General features: G+C 45.3%; 1 protein-coding gene across 1 annotated transcript in view; it reads left to right on the top strand.

Annotated features, from left to right (window-relative positions):
- The window catches only part of thbs4a (thrombospondin 4a), a 151,573-nt gene that overhangs the window by 21,457 nt on the left and 103,670 nt on the right, over nt 1-26,446 (top strand). The window contains exons 3-4 of the mRNA XM_073048211.1: nt 589-836; nt 12,673-12,775. Of these exons, the coding sequence (XP_072904312.1) occupies nt 589-836; nt 12,673-12,775 (351 nt within the window). The remainder of the gene's footprint in view (nt 1-588; nt 837-12,672; nt 12,776-26,446) is intronic.

Raw genomic sequence — 26,446 nt, 5'->3', positions numbered from 1 at the left:
CTTACAGTTTTGATGTTCAGAACAAGAGTCTTAATGCAGGAATGGGCCAGTTATACCCTTGTGCCTGCTTTGCCAATGAAGAAGATTGTAACTGACCCTTTCCCAATTCTCCAATTCCAAACATCTTTCAATCTATTAGACAGAAATCTGAGATTTTACACTCCAGTCTTATCAGTCCTGATTCTATTACTGGACTAGTAATCCAGAGGCTAGCAGTAAAGATCTGGGAGACGTGTGTTTGTACCTCACCTTGGCAACTAAGGAATTTAAGTTCAGTAAAATGAATGACATGAAATAAATTTGAAAAGATACTGTCAATAATAATTACCAAGAAACCACAGATAGCTGTAAAATCCCACCGAGGCCCTGTAGGGAGGCAATATGCCATCATTACTCAATCGAGCCTGTCTGTGATTCCAATCCCACAACAGTGTTATTAATTATCCAGCAAACCATGGAATTTCAAGGGAAATTTAGGGAGGTTAAGAATTGCTCACCCTGGCAGTCACCTCAACATCTCCAGAATGATTAGTACAGAGCTAGTTTCACTGGCATGTGTCTTCAAATATCCTTTGCCTCTGTTCACAGTCAGCATCCGATACTTGAAAAACGACGGGAAGCCACAGGTGACCACATTTCACAACATTCATCTGGCTGATGGGAAGCGTCACGCTGTCCTCCTGCAGATAAAGGGGTTGCAGCAAGGGCCTGCGATGGCCAAGCTCTACGTGGACTGCACGCAGGCTGGCTCAGCTCACAACTTGCCACCGCTCTTCACAAAGATGCCACAGAGTGCCGACTCCATTGAAATCCGGACAGCCCACAGAAGGGCGCAGGTATGTGGAGAGAATGATCGTTTGCAAGTGACACATTTTATTTCCATAGAGATATTGCAGATAATGATGCAAAATAAATGATTTAAGAGTTCTAATCAACTGTTGAGCCTGAATGTCAACCCTAATCAGTACCTCACTGGAGCAACACTTTGACCACTTTGCACTGCGATGGACTTTGTTTTGGTTTGTAATATTTTACTTGTGAATATGACAATAAACTCATGACTTTGATTTACTTTGGTTTGCCCTTTGCCAGCAGGGCTAACACCAAGATTTGCACCTGCTGCATTTAATAACTTGAGTGTCAAATCACCCTGGTGTAGACGACCAGGCTGACAGTGTCCTTCTGGCCTTTTCATGCAGAGTACAATTCCTGCAGTGAGGCTCTTAGTTTATTGTTCAGCGCAGTAGGATCGACATATCCAATACTCTCTCGGCCAACCAAGTTGTCTTGTCACTATCCAAGATGAACAGGGGCTAGAGTAAAAAGCTTCCGATTCCAAGGCGATGTGTATGCTCTCCAGGACCGTTCTAGCAATCTTTTGTCATAGACCGTGATCCCACCCCATCGCTGTTCAGTCTGTACAGACAGTAATTCATCTCCAGTTCCCTGTTATTTCTCACAAACGAGAGAGAATCTGCAGATGATAGAAATCCAAAGCAACACACTCAAAATTCTGGGGGAACTCAGCAGTTGATTGGTGAAAAACGTACAGGGCTAGAGAAGGGAGAGTCTGATAGGAGAGGACAGAAGGCCATGGAAGAAAGGAAAGGGGGGGAGGAGAACGACGGGGAGGCAACTTCCCAGTTTTTTTTTACTTCATTCCTCCCCCTCCCGGTTTTACCTATGACCTTGTGTTTCTCTCTCCTCTCCTCCCACCTTTTAAATCTACTCCTCATCTTTTTTTTTTCTCCAGTCCTGCTGAAGGGTCTCGGCCCAAAATGTCAATTGTACTTTTTTCTACAGATGCTGCTCCTCCAGCATTTTGTGTGTGCTCCATGGTATTTCTCATTTACTGTGTACTGCTAGGCTCAAGGACAGCTTCGACCCTGCTCTTTTAAGACAATTAAATAGTTCTCTAGTGCAATAAGTTGGACTCTGACCTCACAATCTACCTCGTTGAGATCTTGCACTGTATCGTTTAACTGCACTGCAGTTTCTCTCTAGCTGTTGCACTTTATTCTATATTGTTACCGGTTTACCTGAGGCACGACAGCTTGGGGATTAGTGTACGCTTTACGGCACCGGCTGTAGGATCGGGGTTCAGATCTCGCCACCGTCCCTAAGGACTATGTATGTGTGAGTTTCCTCTAGTCACTCCAGTTTCCTTCCAATTCCAAAGACGTATGGGTTAGGGTAGTAAGCTGCGGGCATGGTATGTGTGCAAGACCAACTTTTCACTGTATCTCGGTACATATGACAATAGTAAAGCCCATTCCAGTAATAATCCAGTCCCAATGCCGGACTTCTGAGCCATCCTTTTGCAGCAAAGTGGTTGGGTCATGGACAGGAGTGTCATGAGCTTTGCATTTTCCAGGCTGCCATCAGAAGTTTCATCAAGCACTTTACTCATGTGCTCAAGCAAGGTTCCTATTGCCAGAAGTCATTCTGGAGCAGTTTTACAGGAAGTGTACCTCCTGGATTTCATAAAAGGGTTAACGTACAATGGCCCTGGTCCTGTCCTCGCTCAGTAATGTTACACGTGGAAGGCAGGAGAATGGTGTTGGAATGAGTAATAAATCAGCCATGTCAAATAGTGAAGCTCACTTCATGGGCCAAATGGCCCAGTTCTGCTCCTGTTTGTGTTTGGGCTTCCCAGTCAATGACATGGAGTGAATACAGATGAAGCCCGCAGTGCCACTGTGGCATCTGAAGATGAGTCCAACTGTGCTTCATATGGAATTTATAACATACCTTATTCTCAGTGTTCTCCCTAGATCAGGTGTCTGGCTCATTTGGCAGAGTGGGATGTGGAGATCAGGAATCCCGGTCTCTCCTGTATTCCATGCTCTTACTCCAGGCAGGGATAATTACCCTGAATCACTGTTTTTTTAAAATCAGGTTACTAATAGATTTTATTCAATAGTAAAGGTAACCATGGAAACTGGTATTGAAAGGTTAGGCACTGTGATTTCTGTGTAGACGCGAGGCACAGTTTAATATAGACTGCTAGCAGGGAGCCACGCACACATTTTGAGAAATTATTTTGTGTATGCACAGTGATTTTGTTATCAACACTGATTATGTACTTCATACCCTAATACAGCTCTGTCCTATGGTGAAGATTAAATTAACAACCTAGGACTTTATAAATCTAGAAGTACATGATGTAATGGTATTGAGAGCATTCTGATATCTGACAATGGCAATGCTTGAGATTTGATTATGTGGCTTCTATTCTTATCAAGGACAACATATCTGGGTGCCAAATGCCGCAGAGCTGCGGTCTATGCTCCTGCTATTCCCGTGCAAATGTTTGACAGATCATCACTCATTCTTTGAAACTCCAGTGAGTACAAATGCAAATGACTTGACCTTTCATCAGAAAGCAACCCTTCATCCCAAGGAATCGACTGGTGAACTTCCTTGGCTTGTGCTCTTCTAGGATGCCTCCAGTAGGAGCAACCTCACACAATGAGTGAGGACGAGGTAATGGGAGGCAGGGCTTGGATTGGCTGCCTGCCATACCTTCGAACAACACTGGAGGGGAGAGGCTTCTACCAATGTGGAATTTCGTTCATGCATATGGGAAACAGTAGACCTTCCTGACTCATGCACATGGTATTAATAGGGTCAAGAAACTTGATATGCCAAGTATAATGTGAACAGCTTATGGTTATACATTTACATAAGGAAATAAGAACTGAGGAAATAGCAGCAGGAATACATCATTCAGCTCCTCCAGGCTGCTCTGCTATTTGATAAGATCACAGTTGATCTAAAAGTTGGCCTCAGCTCCCCTCTTCTACCTGATCCCCATAACCCTTGATTCATCAGTCTCAGCCTTCAATGATTCAGCAATTGGTTGTGGTGAATTTTGTCACCAATGTTGGTCTTCACCAACAAGTGGTTTCCAGACAAGGGAAGTGGTCCATGTTCCCAGAGACTCATCTTGGACCTGTATTACTGGGGTGACGTTGTACAGTAGGACAGGTTGGTAGGAGACCTTCATTTTGAAGGTGTTGAATCTGCAAGGGCCAATTTGTTGACCACGACTAGGAGCTTGGGTTCCAAACGTGTGCAAATGTAAATGTCACCTTTCTGACATTTACAAGTCCACTGACCAAGTGAGCTTGGGCCATGGGTGCTACAAATCGAAAAGTTTCAGATTTGTCTTTCAGATTAGCTCTCTGCCCAGTGGGAAGCTTGTGGGAGATGAGGTGCAGCCAAAGGAGTTGCTGGGGAATAGCGCTTCCCTACGTGACACCATTTTACACCGAGATTTGGTCTGTTGTGAACCTGCTGAGTAAGATTATGGTGTGCATGCCATCGTATTCAGAAGTTCCCAACTGGAGAACCGTGGACCACTTGCTTAATGGTATTGGTCCATGGCATAAAAGCAGGTTAGGAACCCCTGTTGTAGATGAAGTAGGATGAAAATGAATTTTTGCAGACATTCATATTTCAGAAGGATATCAAGAATCCTCTTGACCAATAGAGTCAGAGTTGTAAAGCACACAAATGTGCAGCACATCCTTTAAACAAATTTATACTAAACTCATTTCTCTGCATTAGGTTTGTAGCCTTCTTGCTAATTCAGGTGCTTTCCAAAACAGTCTTACAAGTTCTGAAAGTATCTGCCTCCGCCACCTCCTCAGGAAGTGGATTCCAGATTCCAAGTACAAACAAGAAAAAAATCTGCAGAGGGTCCAGCTGCCCTCAAATTTGCCTGGTCCATTTCCAGCACCACCACCCCCAACCTTTCTCGATCTGTCTGCCTCTATCTCTGGAGACAGCTTATCTTCTGATGTCCATTACAAACTCACTGACTCTCACAGCTACCTGGACTGTACTTCTTCCCACCCTGTTACCTGCAAAAATGCCAACCCTCTTCTCTCAATTCCTCCATCTTCACTGCATCCGCTCGCAGGATGAAGCTTTTCATTCCAGAATGAAGATGTTCTCCTTCTTCAAATAAAGGGGATTCCCTTCCTCCACCATCAATGCAGCCCTCAACCGCATCTCTTCCATTTCATACATGTCTATTCTTACCCCATCCTCCTGCCACCCTACCAGGGATAGGGTTCCTGTTATCCCCTACCACCCCAGTAGCCTCCATGTTCAGCACATAATTCTCTGTAACTTCTCATCCTGCTCCACCGATCTCCCTCCTGGCACTTATCCTTGCAAGGGGAACAAGTGAAACACCTGCCCCTACACCTCCTCACTCACTACCATTCAGGGCTCCAAACCGTCCTTCCAGGTGAGGCAACACTTCACCTGGGAGTCTGTTGGGGTCATATACCGTGTCTGGTGCTCCCGGTGTGACCTTCTGTATATCGGTAAGACCTGGCGTAGATTGGGAGACTGCTTTGCCAACCACCTACCCAGAAAAAGAGGGACCTCCCAGTGCCCACCCATTTTAATTCCTTTTCCCATTCCCATTCTGACATGTCCATCAACAGCTTCCTCTACTGTCACGCTGAGGCCACACTCAGGTTGGAGGAGCAACATATTATATTCCATCTGGGTAGCCTCCAACTGGATTGTATGAACATCAATTTCTCAAACTTCTGGTAATGCCCCTCCCTTCTCTATTCCCCCATTCCTTTCTCTCTCTCTCACCTTATCTCCTTGCCTGCCCATCACCTCCCTCTGGTGCTCCTCACCCCTTTTCTTTCTTCCATGGCCTTTTGTCCTCTCTTATCAGATTCCCCCTTCTCCAGCCCAGTATCTCTTTCACCAATCAACTTCCCAGCTCTTTACTCCCCCCACCCCCCCCCCCCCCGGTTTCACCTCTCACCTTGTGGTTCTTCCTCCCCTCCCCCCGCTTTCTTACTCCGACTCCTCATCATTTTTTCCCAGTCCTGATGAAGGTTTTCAGCCTGAAATGTCGACTGTACTTTTTTCCATAAACACTGCCTGGCCTACAGAGTCCCTCCAGCATTTTGTGTGTGTTGTCCAGATTCTAACCACTGAAGATGTTTAAATACTCCCTGGGCAATGTTCACCCATGGCAAAGGCTTGGGTTTCTTCAGCCTGGTGAATGGTATTGGAAATGTTTCCACATCAGAGAAGGTCAGTGTGCTTGAATGAAAGCACACAAGACCTTTAGACATAGGAGCAGAACTAGGCCATTTGGCCCATCATGGCTTTCCCTTGCCTCCCCTCTCGCCCATAAACCTTTGACACCTTTACTAATCAAGAACCTATCAACCTCTAATTTAAATATCCCTCCCACTTGGCCTCCACCACCCTCTGGCTAAAGAAATTCCTCCTCATCTCTGTCTTAAAGGTACTTCCCTCTATTTTGAGGCTGTGCTCTCTGGTCCTAAACTCCCCCACTATAGAAAAGATCCTCTCCACATCCACTCTATCAAGGCCTTTCAAAATTTGCTAGGTTTCAATGAGACCCCCTCCCCAACCCCATTCTTCTAAACTCCAGCCAGCATAGGCCGAGAGCCATCAAACACTCCTCGTACCGTTTTGTTCCTATGAATGTCCTGTGGGACCGCTCCAGTGTCAGACAAGCGGCTCAAACGTGCTCACAATACACAAGTCCAGTCTGTCTTTTAAACCCGCCGCATTACATCCTTGCCTTTATATTCTAGTCCACTTAAAACGGATGGGAACATTGCACTTGCCTACCTCAACACCGACCCAACCTGCAAGTTAATCTTCAGGGAATCCCACATGAGGATTCCCAAGTCCCTTTGCGCCTCCTGATACCTGAATTTTCTCCCCACTTAGAAAATAATCTTCGCCTTTACTGCTTCTTCTCCCAAGAAGCACGTGATCATACACTTCTTGAACATCACTGTCAAGTGTTCCTGTAGAAATCTGAGTTTCTGTGTGGTAGTGACAGCAGCCTGAGTGAGTTCCACTTCCCTGTTGCTGTCTTGCTTGATGGCTCCTGCATTTCCTTATTGTAGCAGCTTCCCTTTCCTCTACCACCCACAGGATTCGTATCCTGTCAGACTCTTTCACCAGAGTTCTCTTGCCGATTGAGATGTCGGAGTATGACTTACTGAATTCCCCACTCATTTTATACAGATTAGGTGCTCATTTCCTGCTTGTTAAGATACTAGGCTGCTTACTATGGGTAGATTAGATTGCAGCAAGCGGTGAGTTCAGCTGCTTTTCATTGAACAAGATGGTTTTCCACGTGGGCAGTAATCATGAATAATTACCTTGACAAACATGTCCATGGGGCCTGCTGGCCTGGAAGACAGAAACAGACTCCCAGCGTTGTTTCGTGTTTTTAATAGGTAATAAGTAATGATATGAGACGTGAATGGTAATTTGTTGATTACTATTTCCAGATGATAGATTTGGATCAGAAACAGGAAATGACAGTATAATGTGTTACAAGGCTGAAGAACGAACAACCTGTTCAAATGGATTAAACTATATTAGCAAAGTTCAAGTGGTTCACTTACATCATTTAATACTTGACATCAACTTTTATAAGAATGCAGGCATAATTCAGCTCAAACAATGAACATGTACTGACTATGTGAGTTAGTAGCAACCATTATCTACACGGCCCGAAAACCATGTGGCACTTTAAATGATCTTTTTGTAACGTGCATACTTTGAATATTTAGAATGAAAATTGAAAAATCACAGACATTTGATTTTATTTAATAATTGGTATAATGAAATACAGTACAACAAAGAAAATCTTTCACGTTTTGTAAGCTTCCTCTAGCTGTGCAGCAACAAAGGCTACGTGCGCGGGAGCATTTCAGTGACTGTGCGGCTCTGCACCCACACCGCTTACCTACTGCCCACTGCGCCACTGGCATTTCGGGCTGCGGTGAAGGTCCTCCATCTCGGGTGGTGTTTGGGGCTTCCTTCACCGTGCCTGTGGCTCGGTTTTCACCACTGTCAGTCGTGCAAGTCCTGGGCGGAGACTCAGGAATACTGTCGCGCACAGATGTAGAAGGGTTCTTCATTGCTGTTTCCGTAGCAATTTTGTTTTACCAGTCAGGGTCGTTAGCCCTGAGCTGAACCCCTGAACCTGGAGGACTGGTGGCCCACTCTTAGTCTGGCCTCTACCCTTTGACCCGTTTGGCATGGGTGACCCTACCAAGATCCAAAGCATGAAGACCTGACTCCAGCCAACATAGCTCTCCAGGTCTTTGAGGCACGCAAGCCTCCGAACCCTACAACAAAATTGAGGCCTTTTGGAGGACCCATGCAACTTAGAGGGAATATACTCACTTCTGATTAAGAAAGTCCTTGGTTCAGGTTAACTCCTGAGGCCTCAGCATAAACATCAATGCTGACATTCTAATGTAGTAATGAAGGAGGGCAACAATTGTGGGGCTACACTCAGTCTGACCTGACATTAAGCCAAGGCCTATCTCAAGAGATGAGAAAGAATGCATGACACTCTCTTGAGGACAAGAAGGACAGCAGAATCCTGATTGGATGATGACTAACCAATCGGCAGGGATGGATGACGGTGATATAAATACCACCGGGCTAGACATGCCCAGGTATCATCCTTGATGAAGATGGCAGACTTTGTCATCAAAATGTTGGTTAAAATCAAAACCTGTACCTGGCTAGAAGACTAAGAAGAGTTTATTCGACAAGCTGACATGTTATTCCCAATGTTCTGGACAATATTACTCCCTTGGTCAACAGATTATCCCATTCTTACTGTGCGTATTACAGCTGTGAAGCAAGAGCTGTGATGGTTCATATTTTGCGAAGTTGTGACACAGTGTAGTGATTAGCGTAACACTATTGTAGCACCACTGTCTAGGGTTCAGTTCCGCCGCTGTCGGTGAGGAGTTTGCCTTTCTCCCTGTGACTGAGTGGGTTTCCTGGAGGTACTCTGGTTTCCTCAAAGATATATGGGTTAATAGGCTAATTGGTTACCTGGATGCTTATAGGACAGCGCACATTCGTCACCATGCTGAGTCTCGAAATAAAAAACTAAAATAATTACCTTCAGAAGCACCTCACTGGCAGTTTAAGACATCTTGTGATTGCGAGAGGCACTTCATAAATAAATAAATGTGAGCCTGGTGAATCTTTCTGTGCAATGTTCCCCTAAAGTGCACAAAGTGCTTTTGAAGTATCCTGAAGGGAGCGTACAAGGTGCTATGTAAATGCAGCAGCTTCTTTCCTTCGACAAGGTCGGTGCTGCAGAGTGCTTGCAGTGCACGTTCACATGTTGCTGGAGTATGGTAGCTAAACGTATCTATTGTTTCAAGCCATTTAACATACTTCATTGAATTACAATTTTAGTAATAGGACATAGCAAGATGGTGCTGTTGCGATAGTGGCATAGGAAGTTCTGTTTTCCAGTATGCTGTGTGGTAAGAACCTGTTGTCAATGGAAAGCCTTCCCAGTAGTACGTTACCGGACAGAAGAAGAAATACAGCATACAAACCATCTTGCAGTGGAATAGCAGCGTTCACCAACGTGATTGGCAATCCAGCTGAGCAATACTGCAGAGGATTTTAACAAAATCCGATCCGCATATTCATTGGTGGGCACACCACAGCCATCATCCTTAGGATTATGGCCGGTGACATTTCCTGTGCTGGAGAAGGGTGTATTTTAGACGTAGATAGGTTACTTGTCAACACTCATTTTAACAATCATTTCAGAATCAATGTATCTGCAAATTAAATCATTGCTTTGAAACTGCATGACATCGGTCGGCTTTGCTCAGCTGATGTGAAGTGACCTTGACTCAAGTTCCCCTCAGCCTGCTTCATTTCCGGTTCCCCATCTCCTTCACTGCACGACTGAGAGTTGGTTCAAGCTCCTGAAATCCTGACCAAGCTGTTGGACCAGGAGGTTTGACTGGTGTCACCAGCTTTTTATCATAGAATACAACTGCACAGAAGGAGACCACTTGCTCTATTGTGTCCCTGCTGGCCATCCATCAGGGTGACTCTCTAGTTCCACCTACTGGTCCCTTTTGCTATTGCCTTGCACATTTTTGCTGTTGCCGCTGATTGCAGTCAAACTGATGTCTTCAGATGCTCATCGGAATCCCGGCAATTATTTGTGGCAGAATCTAATGAGGTTCATTTTCTCTCCTAGAGTGTGTCTATTTCCTCCACACAAAGACAAAGATCAAGGGGATGCTGGTGAATAAGAATCAGTTTTAATATTATCTGCAGAAATTTGCAAGAACCTTTGGTTACATACCAAATTTCCTCAAACTCCTGAAGAATTAGAGCCACTGGCATGCCTTCATTGTGATGACATCAATGAGTTAATCCTTTATTCATTGGATTGATCTACAAATCCAAATCATGTATTTCAGAGGAGCAAGACATCAGAATTTGGTAACGTTTTCAGTCATCTTTAGCCAGAAGCAAATAAGACTGCAGATACTGGAGTTCGGATCACTAAACAATCTGCTGGAGGAACTCAGCAGGTCGAGCAGCATCTGTGTGGGGGGGGCGCAGTGTGCACGTTTTGGAAGGGACCATTGACATTTCAGATTGAAGCAATTTGAATCATGGTGATAAAATCCACAAACGTGCGGTTTTGTTCGTTACCATCAGGGGGCGGCATTGCTTTGCTTTTCTTCCTGTGGCGCAATGACGGCAACACGCTGAAACTGCCCACAGCTTAGCTCCTAAGTAAGGCAAAGACCGTAGTCTTTTGGAAGGACGCAACATTTATTGGAATAATTAAATCAAGGCAATAACCTGTTTTCTCAATCTCCTTCACTAAGCAGCAGAGCAATCTTCAAGTACCTGCAAAATGGGTTATTATTCTAATTTATGTCACTGCTGAAGACCAGGTTTGCCCCGTTTGGCAATGGGGTTGATGACGATTATCTCCATCTTCCCCGGTCACTATATTATACCTCTTGTTCCTCCCCCTATCCTCCATCCATGTCCACCTGCACATCAATGCTGTTTTTAGCCTTTCAATATATAAAAGAAAATATTTTTTTGTCTTTCTACTAATGGAGAGTGCCACAGAAATGCAGGTTATTCCTGCAGTGATTAGTCTTGGGTTAATGGAGCTTTTCTAATCACATACTGTTTAGATGGCCAGGCCAATTAATTTATTTCATGGAATTATACAGGAAGGAGCCATTTGGCCCGTCATGTCTGTGATACAGTCTTGGGCACATGTCTCGATCTAGGGTGCCTAAGACTTTTGCACAGTACTGTGGTAAATTATATATTGTACCATAATGCTGCCGCAAAAAAATAAAATTTCACGATGTATTGAGTGATGATAAACCTGATTCTGATTTGGGTCTCTATTGTGGACTGAGAGTGGGAAGGGGGCAGGGAGAGGGGAATCATGGTTGGGAAAAGGGGAAGGGAGAGGGGAGGGACTGGGGAGGCATTCTGTAATGATCAATAGAACAATTGATTGGAATCAAAGGACCTTGCCTGGTGTCTCAGGGCTGGGTGTGTCTGCACCTGCGCCACCCCCTGCCCCTGGCACCCCTCTGCTGACTGTGTTACACCCCTCCTGCGGCACTCAACCATTGCCATTCCCAACGTCCTTTCCACCCCCCTGATTTCCAGCCTTGCTCTCCATTCCTTGTTGACAAATACCCAGTACTGTGCCGAAGTCTTAGGCACCCTAGCTATATACAATTTTCCTAAGACTTTTGCAGAGTACTGTGTATCTTTAAAATGTTAAATTAATTCTATGGTCTCAGTAACATTTCCGTTTGCAGGCCCTCTCCAGGATATGATAGGATAGTTTGTAAATTGGAAATGCAGCTGCCTGCCAACATATTTAAATAAAAGCATGGGCTAATCAAGGGCAAGGTGTAGTTAAAGCAGACCTTTATCTCAACAGATGCAGTGATATCACCGCAAACTGAGTTCCCACACGGCAGATGCCTGCAGCCCTGCAACACTCCGCAAATCCTTCACACCCATTTCCCAAATACTTATTCATGCCTACAAGCTATACGTAATATATTCCTCTACAACTTTCAGTGTGAATAACTTTACTCCAATTCAACTTCACTCACCTCAGCACTGAGCATAAGAAGTAGGAGCAGGAGTCGGCCATCTGACCATCGCGCCTGCTCCACCATTCAGTAAGATCATGTCTGATCTGGCCATGGACTCATCTCCACCTACCCGCCTTTTCCCCATAACCATTAATTCCCTTGAACCCTTGAACTGACTCCACAACGTATAGCCTCAATTCCAAGGACTCTATAACTTGTGTTGTAGCTGTTAGAAACAGAAACATAGAAAACCTACAACACATTACAGGCACAAAGCTGTGCCGAACATGTCCCTACCTTAGAAATTACCTAGGGTTGCCCATAGCCCTCGATTTTTCTGAGCTCCGTGAACCTGTCCAGGGGTCTCTTAGAAGTTATTTATTTACTTTTTTAATTATTTGCACAATTTGTCTTCTTTTGCACGTGGATTATTCATCAGAGTTTGTGTATAGTTTTTCATAAATTCTATTATATTTCTTTATTTTCCTGTAAATGCTTGCAAGAAAATGAATCTCAGGGTTGTACATGGTGCCATATCTGTACTTTGATGCTAAACTTACTTTGACTTTGATTTAGTGGTGGAGGGCCTGCATTTTAAATTCCCTCGTGTTGACCGGTTAACTGAGTAGAGGATGCAGCCACGTAAGTAAAGGATAGAAGCCTGGGCTTTGTTTAATGCAGGTACGTTTTTCTTTGCCCTTTGCAGGATTCTGTAGAAGATGTGAAGTTCGTCCTGGGAGGGTCAATCGACAAAGTGGCTGCACTCCAGGACTGCATGCTACAGCAAAGTGATTCTGCTGGGATCGCGGGTAAGCTTGCTTTGGACAAGCAGTGGGAAGAATAAGGGAGAACCTGAATCCAACCATTCTCCTTTAACCCCCCGCTATTTTTATCACAGGCAATGGTATGGATTTCTATAGAGTGCTTGGGGTATCCTTGAGAGCATTTTCCTTCTTTGCCTGTGGCTCCTCTGGCACTGCTGCACCTCCTTGCCGCTGGTGAGCTTCTCCTGTAAGCTGAGGAGCGTTGGGTCAGTAGGAAAACGTGTGACCGTTACCGTATGAAGATATTAATCTTGCTCCGCTTCAAGAATGCTGGGAAAACCTAAAGTGCCACAAAAAAATTTTACAGGTCAGGGAGGCGAGAGGAACAGAGTTAGACTTCAGGTCGATAGTCTTTCTTTAGAACCTTTATGAAGAGTATTTATTTTTATTTCAAGTTACAGCATAATAACAGGCCTTCCAACCAATAAGCCTGTGCCACCTAATTACACTCGTGTGACTAATTAACCCAGTAACCCGTAGGTCTTTGGGATGTGGGAGGAAAGCAGAGCACCCAGAGGAAATCCACACGGTAACAGGAGGAAAGGGCAAGCTCCTACAGAAAGCCGCGCAATTGAACGCACGTCGCTGGCGTTGTTATAGCATTACGCTAACAGCTACGTCAACTGTTCTGATGAAGAGTTGTTGGCTCTCTCTCTGTCGCTGCTGATCTGTTGTGAAACACTGAGTGCTTCTGGCATTTTCTGTCTTTGTTTCAGATTTCTACCATCTGCGTATTTTTTTCACTTATTGTAAAATCCAACTTGTTCCCTAATGTCCTTCAGAGGAGGGAATGAGCCTTCCTTCCCCAACTCCCCAGCACTATCTACATCCCAGGAATGATCAATCAATGCAGAGCTTGCTGGAAACTTGTGATGCCGAGGTAGTGGAGGAGCAGGAAGGCTAGGCGTGGAGTTGACATCTCCCTGGCCGGATTGTGAAGAGCCAGGGGTAACAGATGGGAATCTAGCTCTTCAGGATGGGGGGTGAAACATCTTCACACAGTTAATCTCTGGAATTTTCTGTGCAAGAGGCTGTGGAGATTCAGTCGCTTAGTATATTCAAAAGAAAGAGAGATAGATTTTTTAAAATTAAGGGAACTGGAGAACACAGGGTTAGTGCGTGGACATGGAACTGAGCTAAAAGGTCAACCATGTTCTTATTGATTTTTAGAGCAGGCAGGAGGGCTGACTCTGTTTCACACCAAGACATTGATCTACTTAATTAGTAAACAACAATTAGTAAGAACTGTAAATGCTCAGTCAGGTAGTGACTGGAAAGAGAAGCAGAGTTGACTTTCCATGTTGATGCTCCGACACTTTCAACCTGATATGTTAACTCTGCTTTTTTTTTTCTTTCCATAGATGCCGCCAGGCTTGGTGAGTGTTTCTAGTATCTCCAGTTTTATTTCGGATTTATTTCAGGTCTACGATTTTCATAGATTCAGGAGAACTTTGATTAATTACCCTATTAAACTTTCCAACAGTCTTTTGGCAACGCACTGAAGCAAAGGCTGAGTTCATGTGTTCATGCACTGAATACAATCTCCGTGCCAAAATCTGATCTAAACACGGGAGGTCACTGAAGGAGTGAAACTATCCGGGGCAGCACAGTGGCATAGTTGTACTGAGGAGCCGTAACATCAACTAGACAGTCCGCCAGACTCCATTCCAAAATGACATGAGGGTCAGGATTGTAGCCTCCCATCTTGGTTTTATTGCAGACTCAATGATGTGATGTAGTGAATAAGGAGCGAAAAAGCAATACTTCTGCTGGGGAAACAACAGGAAGGCTATAGATAGAAACTGCTTTAACTCCTGGCATAACCCTCTTGCCTTCTGCCAGTCAATGTGCTTTCCCACTTACTATTTCCTGACCGCACGGGAAGTCCGAAGGTTCATTTTATTATCAAACTATGTTTGCAGATTACAACTCTGAGGTTTGTCTTCTCCAGACAACCATAAAATACAGAAAAAACATAGAAGTAGTTGAAAAGAAAAAGAGAAACAAAAGCTCGCAAACCCCAAACCCCCCCCCCCAGCCCTGCCTAGCACAAAAATTAACAGACCACCCACATGCGGCAAGACATCAAACTCCAAGCCCCGGCCCGCCAATTAGCAACAAGAAAAAGTGGACGAGAACGTGAAATAAAACATAGAACTGAAAGAGGCCGATATGAAATACAAGTAGTGACCGTATACAGATCTGAAACTGATCATTTCAAAATAAAGCTGAATGTGTTTAATCACATAATAAAAATAAACATAAATCAATTGCCCGAAGGACAGAACACTCACTGCCTGACTTACTAAATACTTTGCTATGGGGTTTAACATCCGTCTTAGGGAAATGGAAAGCAGTGAGGTTCAGCACGAAAGATGGTCAGGTGACCGAGTTGCTGAGGAAGAAAGGTGACATAACAACAGATTAGTGACCTTCAGTGAAAGGAAACAAGGCTGTCCAGGCACAAAATGTAACATAGTTCACCATTCCTTTCCTGTTACATTTTTAAACAAGTACGGTTAAGCAAGGTTAGCAGCTCCTTTTTTTTAATTTGGGCACTCTGCAACATTTTGTGTTAGAGGTAAAAAATGACTGAAAGGCAATAAACAAGATGTACCAGATATGAGAGTGGGTAGGGTGTGTATTCTGTCCCTCATTTCAGAGTAGCCCGAGGTGGCCAGTGGGAGTCAGGTGACCAAGGGTGATTTTCTACCCAATTACAGTTTACACATACAGGGCTTCTGGAGGTTACAAAAGACCTGACTTGTGGAAATCTGACCTAATGCAAACTCTCCATCCACTTTCAAAGTTACAGGATAACTCCTGTAACAAAGCCACGAACACTAGTGGTACTGCCTTGGAGGGAGAGGTTACTATGTGGCTTCGAGGCACTTTAAATCTTGCATTGGCTTCGCACTCTCTGCGCGGAGCACGTCCCAGTCACACGTCTGCGGCAAGTTCCTAAGGAGAGCTCTGCCCTAGATAGTGAGAGGAGCCCCAAACCCAGGGGATCAAATGCACCGTCCACCCTGGACAACGGTCCGCACCGAGTGAATGGCTTATTGCTGTTTGATACTGCGAAGGTGAAGGTGTCGGTCACCATCTCCCACAGGAGCCCCAAACCCAGGGGACAGGTGTGGCTTCTCCGCCATGGTCCAGGTCCCTAACACCTGCTGCGCTGTCCTCAGTTGGGAACATTTTCATGACAGCTTCACCGTTCGAAGCAAACTTACGCAGTCGCATGTTTGACTCCCTGAGATATGCCTGGGTCCTCTGCAGGAGGTCGATTGTTTCAGCATCGGTAGGGACAGGCACAAGCCCATTGTCAACATAGAAGTGACGTTCCACGAACTGAGCGGTGTTGGCTCCTTGCTCCTCTCGGATAGACAGCTGGGGAGCAGCGGTTGCCAAAAAACATGGACTTTCATTCTATAGTCGAAGACGTCCTTAGTCACGTCATTATCCCTGTACCACAGAAACCTGAGGTAACTCCTGTAGTCACCTGGGAGGAGAAAGCAATGGAACATTTGTTGTATGTCTGTAAGGCTGGTAAATGTTCCTTCCAAAAGCAGATCAAAACTCCCCCGGAAGGTAATTATTGAGGGTCTGGACCCGTGGAGAGCACGTTGCTGAGAGAGATACCGGATTACTGGTTGTTGAAGTCGAATACCACTCGGATCTGACCAGGCACTTCAGGATGATAGACTCCAAAAGTTGGTATGTACCAGCATTCCCCTTTCTCTGGCAGCCATGGTGCTACCTCTGCATGGTCATTCTCAAATTCTTGCCCAAAAAGATGCTCGCTCATTTCTTTCTTTTCAAAGTTCGCTGGGGGGTGGTGAGGCTGGTAAGGGCCTGTTCACAATTGCTTGGTAAATGCTGCTGGGGAGCTCTAAAGGGGAGAAGAGCAACCCAGCTACTTGCCTCACCCCTGTTGTTATGAGACGCTCCCAGCCGGACCAGCTTCTGAGATTTAAATGCTCTAACTCTCTGGAGTATGGATAGCTGGTGCGGCCTATTTAAGGCCTAAGGACGTTCCCATTAATTGATGATCCTGGTTCGGGAGCCAAGAATTGAGTATTTGAGGAACACCTGATCATAGGTTTAGTGCTCAGTCGTGAGCCTACCAGTGATTTTGTCTAGCGTTTGTTTTGTGCCGAATTTCTCGATCCCGTTTGAGACCGTGCCTTGATCCCAGCCTCAGATATTCCAGAATCTGGGTCCGAGCCATCCTTATCAATGACCCTTGTCACAGTACAACAGAGCCAACATGGACCCAGTGGGGTATCAGAGTCTATCGTCTGCTGTGACCAGCCACAGTGTAGATATTTCCAGACAGAGCCTGGAGATGCGTAACCTCCAGGTAGCCATTGGTCAGCTTTTGCAAGGAAGCCAGTCAGTCCTGATCTGGAGCCAGTGCAGCTTCCAACCCCGGAGATATCGACAGTAACCAGGGCTCGTCGTGGCTTCCTCAGTCAATGCTCATTAGTATTTGAACATCAGCCGTCCTGGTTCCCTTCAGAGCGTGGAGAAGTGGCCATCATTATCTCTCTCCTGGCTGGAGGAGCCGTGGCCTGGGCTACCGCACGTTGGGAACACAAGTCAGAGCTCTGCACAGATTTGGAGGAGCTCATGGCTGTCATGAGGCGCGGCATCTGAAGCAAATTCCGTTCTCTTTGAGAAGGCCTTTCGTTCATTGAGAGTCATTGCTCCAAAGCCCCTGCATTTCCTGAGTGAGTGTGGCTTGTTATGACTGGGGTAGTTCCGCCCTGGACCATCGCTCTTTTTTTACGGAGGAGTCCACATGCAAATCCTCAGCTGAAGGGAGATGGAGCTGTTTGTGCCGCAGTTCCTGCAGGCCGATCTGTCTGATCTCCCAGACGCACGACTGCTGCTCGGAACGGTGAATCCAGGGCCGTTTCTTTTGTGTGCCTCGTAGCAGATGAACCTGGCGAAGTAATCAAATTGGAGGAAAACGGCCAGCATTTTCTTCCTTGAACCTTGAGCCAGTGGAGATCCACTTTTCCTGGAGCCATTCCCAGGCCTCCTGTGGAGCTGCAGCAGGGTGACTGCGCACTTCCTCCTGACGTGCACTGGATTATTTCCCAAGCCACTTTGTCAGTAGATCCAACACTTCTGTCAAGGCCCCTGGTGACATTGTTGAATGACGTCTGCCACACTCTAGCTCTCGACTTGTCATCAGGCTGGTAAACGTTTGTGTTCACTAAGTCACGGCGAGCCAGCTATCGTGCAAGGTGTTCTGTTGCAGGTGCCGGCCTCGTTCTGGGGGACATACGACTGAGCTGTAGCATGCAGTGGTGCACTGTGGGAGTGGCGAGCTGTCTTAACGTTCACCCATTGCTTGTTCTCACCGTGGCGGGCCTTTGTACCGGAACCTTTGTGTGAAGGCATCGATAAATGTATCATCAGCAGCAGGCAGCCGACCGGTTCTGCTGCGTTGTCAGCGTGAGTCATCGTCTGAAGGAGATCGCCACGTGAGAAAGTTGCCATCGGAAAGCTCTGAAGTTAGGCAAGTGGCTGGAGAAGCGTGAAGTTCAAGCTGGGCTTTCACGTATTCGCCTGTACACTCGGCAATGTCCTTTTCTGGCACCCTGTCCCACTTCATCGCTCCCTCCTGTTCAGCTGCCTCGGACTGTGCGGTGGCGGCAGCTGCCTCTCGGTGAGGGGTAAGCACAGTTCTGCTTTCTCCATCTTAAGCTTTGCCCCCTTTCTCAGCCAATGACGCGCGTGCTTTTGCTGCCTCTGCTTCGGCGCGGACTCTTGCTGCTGATGTACTCTTAACCTCAAAATGGAAGCATTGCTGCCTTGTTTCTGTCCCATGACGCAGTTTTTAGAGGTAAGGGGGTTTTACCTGTAGCCACCATTGTTGAAGCACCAGCTGATCTCTGCCTTTTCACTATACTGCCCTCGCTGCGGTGTTGTAACATCAATTAGACAGTCAGCCAAACTCCTTTTTAAAACAAAAATGACATGAGAGTCGGGATAGTAGCCTCCTAGCTCTTTGTGTTTATTGCAGACGCAATGGCATGACGTAGTGAACAAGGAATGAAAAAGCAATACTTCTGCTGGGTAATCAACAGGAAAGCTATAGAGATAAACTTCTTTAACTCCTGACATAAACCTCTGGCATTCTGCCAGCCAATGTGCTTTTCTATTTAACTGTTTTCTGACTGCACAGGAAGTGACCTAATACAGATCTGAAACCGCTCATTTCAAAATAAGAGTTGAATGTGCTTAATCACAATTGCCGAAGGGCAGAACAGTAGCGGTTAGAGAAACAGTATTATAGCGCCAGTGACCTGGATTCACTGCCTGTGGGGAGTTTGTACATACTCCCCATGACCACGTGAGTTATCTCCAGCTGTTCCCGTTTCCTCTCACCTTCTAAAGACCTACAGGTTAGTAGGTTAATTTGCCACATGCCTGTCCCAGGATAATGATGGACTTTTACCGCTGTACCATCGAGAGCATACTCACCAAGAGCATCTCAGTGTGGTATGGCAATTGTCCTGTATTGGACCACAAAGCACACCAGCGTGTGGTGAAAACTGTCCAGTGGATCATCGGCACCCATTTGCCCACCATTGAGAACATCTACCATAAACGCTGCCTGGGCAGGGCAAAAAGCATCATCAAGGATGCATCTCACCCTAACCATGGACTTTTTACTCTCCTCCCATCTGGTAGGCGCTACAGGAGCCTTTGCTCCCACACCAGCAGGCACAGGAAGAGCTTCTTCCCTGAGGCTGTGACCCTGCTGAACCTCACATCACAGTATTGCACCCATATTGTACTGTCTCGGTACTTTTATATTTGTGTGCTGTAGCACTTACTTTTTATTCAGTTATTTTGTAAATAACACTATTCTTTGCATTTCTGGTGAGATGCTAACTGCATTTCATTGGCTTTGTATCTGTACTCGGCACAATGCCAATAAAGTTGAATCTAATCTAATCTAAAGGCCAGCCTGGGCTCACTGGGCTGGAAGGGCCTGTTACAATATTCGATCTATAAAATAAAACAAAAAATAATTCCAGAGTGATAAAAGCTTGAAAATTGATACAGGAAGGAATGATGATTTCCCACTGATGTGATCGCACCTGTTTCAGGAGTGAGCGACACAGACGTAGTTTCTCCGTTAAGTGGAACAGAGACACAGGAGTGTTTCATCAATTCACTCACATGGAAATGTAGTTGCTAGTATCTCAAACTGGTGCACAAGCAATGTTTGATAAATCACCCATGTAACAGAAGATTCAGAGGAAAGCTGGTTTATTTATTTAGAGCTGACAGTAGCATTAGAGGTATGCATTTAGGATTAGTGTTGTGCCTGGAGTGTTTGGGAGACTCCCAGCCTCCCCCAGGAATACGTCTGCTCCAGATGCAATGAGATGAAGCTCCTTAGGGATCGTGTGAGTGATCTGGAGCAACAATTTGATGACCTTCAGCTTCTTAGAGAAAGTGAGGAGGTGATCGATAGCACCTATAGAGAAATAGTTGACAGCACCTCTGTGACAGCCCCCCTCAGGAATCGATATATAGTTTTAGATACTGTTGGAGAGGTTGACCAGACAGAGGGAGACCACAACGAACGGGACTCTGGCACTCTGCCCAGTGCCATGATCAAGAGAGCAAGGAGAAATGCCGGCGTTATAGGGGATTCCATCCTGAGGGGAACAGACAAGAGATTCTGCGAGCCGGATAAGGATACCCGGATGGAGTGTTGCCTCCCTGGTGCCAGGGTACGAGATATCTCAGATCGGGTCCAGAGTATTCTCAGGAGAGAGGGCGAGCAACCAGAAGTCTTGGTACATGTTGGTACCAATGACATAGACAGAAAAAGAGAGGAGGTCCTGAAGGAAGATTACTGGGAGCTGGGAAGAAAGTTGAAAAGCCGGACCTCCAGAGTAATAATCTCAGGATTACTGCCTGAGCCACGCGCTAATGAATGTAAGAATAGCAGAATTAAGCAGATGAATGTGTGGCTAAGTAACTGGTGCAGAGGGCAGGGCTTCAAATTCTTAGATCACTGGGATCTATTTTGGGGAAGGTATGACTTATACAGAAACGATGGGTTACACCTGAACTCAAAGGGTACTAATATCCTGGTGGGATTGTTTAATATAGCTGTTAGGGAGGGTTTAAACTGAGTTGGCAAGGGGAAGGAAACCAGGGTGTTAGGGTCGAGGAAGAGGAAAATAGAAATAAGTCAAGGAAGTCCTGCTGTTCAGGAGGATTGAAACTAATGTGGCAGGGGGATGGGAACAAGTGCAGATAGACAGAGGGGTGTAAAATGAGGGTAGAAGCAAAAAGTAAAAGTGGCAGGCAGGCAAATCCAGGGCAAAAATCAAAAAGGGCCACTTTTCAACACAATTGTATAAGTTTTTACAACACTAAGGAGTGTTGTAAAAACAAGCCTGAAGGCTTTGTGTGTCAATGTGAAGAGCATTCGTAACAAGGTGGATGAATTGAATATGCAGATAGTTATTAATGAATACGATATATTTTGGGATCACAGAGACATGGCTCCAGGGTGACCAAGGATGGGAGCTCAACATCCAGGGATATTCAATATTCAGGAGGGATAGACAGGAAAGAAAAGGAGGTGCTGGTTAGAGAGGAGATTAACGCAATAGAAAGGAAGGACATTAGCCTGGAGGATGTGGAATCGATATGGATACAGCTGCATAACACTAAGGGGCAGAAAACGCTGGTGGGAGTTGTGTACAGGCCACCTAACAGTAGTAGTGAGGTTGGGGATGGCATTAAACAGGAAATTAGAAATGCGTGCAATAAAGGAACAGCAGTTATAATGGGTGACTTCAATCTACATATAGATTGGGTGAACCAAATTGGTAAGGGTGCTGAGGAAGAGGATTTCTTGGAATGTATGCGGGATGGTTTTCTGAACCAACATGTCGAGGAACCAACTAGAGAGCAAGCCATTCTAGACTGGGTATTGAGCAATGAGGAAGGGTTAGTTAGCAATTTTGTTGTGCGAGGCCCCTTGGGTAAGAATGACCATAATATGGTGGAATTCTTCATTAAGATGGAGAGTGACATAGTTAATTCAGAAACAAAGGTTCTGAACTTAAAGAAGGGTAACTTTGAAGGTATGAGACGTGAATTAGCTAAGATAGACTGGCAAATGATACTTCAAGGGTTGATGGTGGATATGCAATGGCAAACATTTAAAGATCGCAAGGATGAACTACAACAATTGTTCATTCCAGTTTGACAAAAGAATAAACCAGGGAAGGTAGTGCACCCGTGGCTGACAAGGGAAATTAGGGATAGTATCAAGTCCAAAGAAGAAATATATAAATTAGCAAAAAAAAGCGGCACACCTGAGGATTGGGAGAAATTCAGAGACCAGCAGAGGAGGACAAAGGGCTTAATTAGGAAAGGGAAAAAAGATTGTGAGGGAAAGCTGGCAGGGAACATAAAAACTGACTGTAAAAGCTTTTATAGATATGTGAAAAGAAAAAGATTGGTTAAGACAAATGTAGGTCCCTTACAGTCAGAAACAGGTGAATTGATCATAGGGAACAAGGACATGGCAGACCAATTGAATAACTACTTTGGTTCTGTCTTCACTAAGGAGGACATAAATAATCTTCCGGAAATAGTAGGGGACGAAGGGTCTAGTGAGATGGAGGAACTGAGGGAAATACATGTTAGTAGGGAAGTGATGTTAGGTAAATTGAAGGGATTAAAGGCAGATAAATCCCCAGGGCCAGATGGTCTGCATCCCAGAGTGCTTAAGGAAGTAGCCCAAGAGATAATGGATGCATTAGTGATAATTTTTCAAAACTCCTTAGATTCTGGATTAGTTCCTGAGTATTGGAGGGTGGCTAATGTAACCCCACTTTTTAAAAAAGGAGGGAGAGAGAAACTGGGGAATTATAGATGGTTAGCTTGACATCGGTGGTGAGGAAAATGCTGGAGTCAGTTATCAAAGATGTGATAACAGCACATTTGGAAAGCAGTGAAATCATCGGACAAAGTCAGCATGGATTTGTGAAAGGAAAATCATGTCTGACGAATCTCCTAGAATTTTTTGAGGATGTAACTAGTAGAGAGGATAGGGGAGAACCAGTGGATGTGGTATATTTGGATTTTCAAAAGGCTTTTGACAAGGTCCCACACGGGAGATTAGTGTGCAAACTTAAAGCACACGGTATTGGGGGTATGGTATTGATGTGGATAGAGAATTGGTTGGCAGACAGGAAGCAAAGTGTAGGAATAAACGGGACCTTTTCAGAATGGCAGGCAGTGACTAGTGGGGTACCGCAAGGCTCAGTGCTAGGACCCCAGTTGTTTACAATATATATTAATGATTTAGACAAGGGAATTAAATGCAGCATCTCCAAGTTTGTGGATGACACGAAGCTGGGCAGCAGTGTTAGCTATGAGGAGAATGCTAAGAGGATGCAGGGTGACTTGGATAGGTTAGGTGAGTGGGCAAATTCATGGCAGATGCAATTTAATGTGGATAAGTGGATAATACCACTTTGGTGGCAAGAACAGGAAAACAGATTATTATCTGAATGGTGGCCGATTAGGAAAAGGGGAGGTGCAACGAGACCTGGATGTCATTGTACACCAGTCATTGAAAGTGGGCATGCAGGTACAGCAGGTGGTGAAAAAGGCGAATGGTATGTTGGCACTCATAGCAAGAGGATTTGAGTACAGGAGCAGGGAGGTTCTACTGCAGTTGTACAAGGCCTTGGTGAGACCACACCTAGAGTATTGTGTGCAGTTTTGGTCCCCTAATCTGAGGAAAGACATTCTTGCCATAGAGGGAGTACAAAGATGGTTCACCAGATTGATTCCTGGGATGGCAGGACTTTCATATGAAGAAAGACTGAATCGTCTGGGCTTATACTCTCTGGAATTTAGAAGATTGAGGGGGGATCTTATTGAAACATATAAAATTCTAAAGGGATTGGACAGGCTAGATGCAGGAAGATTGTTCCCAATGTTGGGGAAGTCCAGAACGAGGGGTCACAGTTTAAGGATAAAGGGGAAGCCTTTTAGGACCAAGATGAGGAGAAACTTCTTCACACAGAGAGTAGTGAATCTGTGGAATTCTCTGCCACAGGAAACAGTTGAGGCCAGTTCATTGGCTATATTTAAGAGGGAGTTAGGTATGGCCCTTGTGGCTAAAGGGATCAGGGGGTATGGAGAGAAAGCAGGTACAGGGTTCTGAGTTGGATGATCAGTCATGATCATACTGAATGGCGGTGCAGGCTCGAAGGCCCAAATGGCCTACTCCTGCACCTATTTTCTATGTTTCTATGATCGCTTCTATCATCTCCCTGATGGAATGGTGCTTCCTGTTGATCTCTTGTAGTCTTGGTTACCCGACTGAAAGCTGTGGTGACAGCTGAGAGAGGGTTTTAATGTGGGCACAGGAAACAACATATAAAGTCACACGCTGAGGCACTTTTGTTTCTTTGCAACATTACAACAGGGAACCTTGTTATTAATGTCAGCATCTGACCTAAGCACATGCTCCATTTTCAGGAATGATCCGATAAAGTAGAGCCTGCTGTGCAGTAGTAGGCAGGGAACATTTCCTCTTTCACTTATAGAAAAAGGTAAATAGATACCTTGAGCTTATTTGTGGTTTTATTACACGATAATGAACAGGAAAAAAATGACTTAGCATTGACGTTATCAGCTGGTTCTACTTAAGCAAATATTTTGAAGGTGAAGAGAGGGAGGTGGCTGATGGGAGGATTATTAAGACACTCCCAAGTGGGGCGTGTGTGAGCGAGAGTGAAAGAAAATCAGATAGAGAGAGATTACATTCAATCCTGAGGCACGATCCCTGGAAAGCCATGAAATCTTCGCTTTGTTAAAGATTTTTGAACAGCTTTTTAAAGCATCTATCATTGAAAAGTTATTCACTGCCAGAAACATTTAAAATTATTCAATTATAGATTAATATTTAAACATTTTATTATTTAAATATATTCCAAAAAAAAGTAAAATATTAATTTAAAATACATTAAACACAAAATAATGCAAACAGATCAAAAGGGGGTGAAACACTCAGCTGCTCAGTCTTTCAGGCACAGGGCTACTGGCACCCACTGAAATGACACGGGTCGCTGTTCCTTCCCCGGACTTGCCTGGGATAGAGCTGAGGGCTGGATTCTCTCCTGGTGAGCCACTGTTTCACAAGTGGACTTCGTTACAAGCCCAGTGATGGAGGGAATGTTCAGATACGCTGTGGTTTGACCTTCCCGATGTCTCGGTCCTTCCACTTCTAACAGTGCATGGGAAAAGCAGGACATTGTCAGGAAAGCCCAGGTTTCTCTAAGGGGGAAACGGGATGGCTTCTGACTTCGGCTGAGCTGAAAAGGCCTCTGACCCATCCCCAATCCGGTTTTCAGGGTACGCAGGGTGCTGAAGAGAGGGCAGGGCTAAAACACATCAACATGAAAACAAAATCTCGCCACCTGTTCATGACTGAGGAGGAAGGCTCTGTGAAAGCTAGGAGAGGGCAAAGGTATGAAGGACATTTCCCCACTACGCCTGCAAAATGATGCCGTTACCATGAGAGGGTAACTGTGCCTCTGACCGGCGAGCTTTCATATTAATCTGCCAGCTCTCTCAGTACAACGAGTAACTGATGGGAAACACCACGTACTGTCGGTGGGACCGATTACTTCTCCAGCTTAGCCTCGGCACGCTGGCTCCTTCGGCCTCCTCGATCACTTGCGCCACTCCAAATCGCAGGCTTCTGACTCGGGGTCAAACGGAGCCACAGCTCGGTGATAGTTTGACAAGGCTGCAGTTACAGAGATTCCCTTTGGAGATGTGGAATGCACTGCCAGCAACGGTGGCAGAGGTGGATTCAATAGGGTTGCTAGAAAATAGAGGGCTCTGCAGTAGGAAAATTCCAGGCAGCTTCTAGAGAAGGTTACATGGTCGGCACAAGATTGTGGGCTGAAGGGCCTGTAATGTGCTGTGAGATTCTGTATTCTATATGTTCGAAACATTTGTGGGAATCAGACTAAAAATGTCTGAGGCTTTGTCTGACTGTGATATACGAACACGACTGGGATGTACAGCTCCTCATAGCAGTTCCATCGATCAATCAAATCATGGCTGCTGTGTATCTCAACTCTACCTGCTGACCTTCTCTCCATATCCACTATGTGGAAAAATAAGTCAGATACTTTTATTTTTAGGTAAGTACATTAATGTAGGTCCTTCACGCTTGCCTTAAAGGAGTTTAGATTGTTATTTAGTCGCAGAGTGAAGCAGCCTGGAAACAGAACCTCTGGCCTTCTCCATGCTCACTATCAAGCACGCAGATAAGAAAATGCTGGAAGTCCCAGCAACGCACACAAAAAGCTGGAGGGACTCAGCAGGCCCCGCAACACCTATCGAAAAGAGTGCAGTCAACATTTCAGGCTGAAACCCTTCATCAGGACTGGAGAAAAGATGAGCGGTTAGGGCAAGAAGGTCGGGGGTGAGGGGAGGAGGAAACACAAGGTGAGAGGTGAAACCGGGAGTGGGGGAGGGGTGAAATAAAGAGCTGAGAAGTTGATATGTGAAAGTGATAAAGGGCTGGAGAAGGGGGAATCTGATAGGAGAGGGTAGAAGACCATGAAAGAA

Source organism: Hemitrygon akajei, chromosome 6, assembly GCF_048418815.1.
Source record: "Hemitrygon akajei chromosome 6, sHemAka1.3, whole genome shotgun sequence".
Taxonomy (NCBI): Eukaryota; Metazoa; Chordata; class Chondrichthyes; order Myliobatiformes; family Dasyatidae; genus Hemitrygon; species Hemitrygon akajei.
The sequence above is the reverse complement of the archived record's forward strand: the minus strand, read 5'-3'. Positions and strand labels throughout refer to the sequence as shown.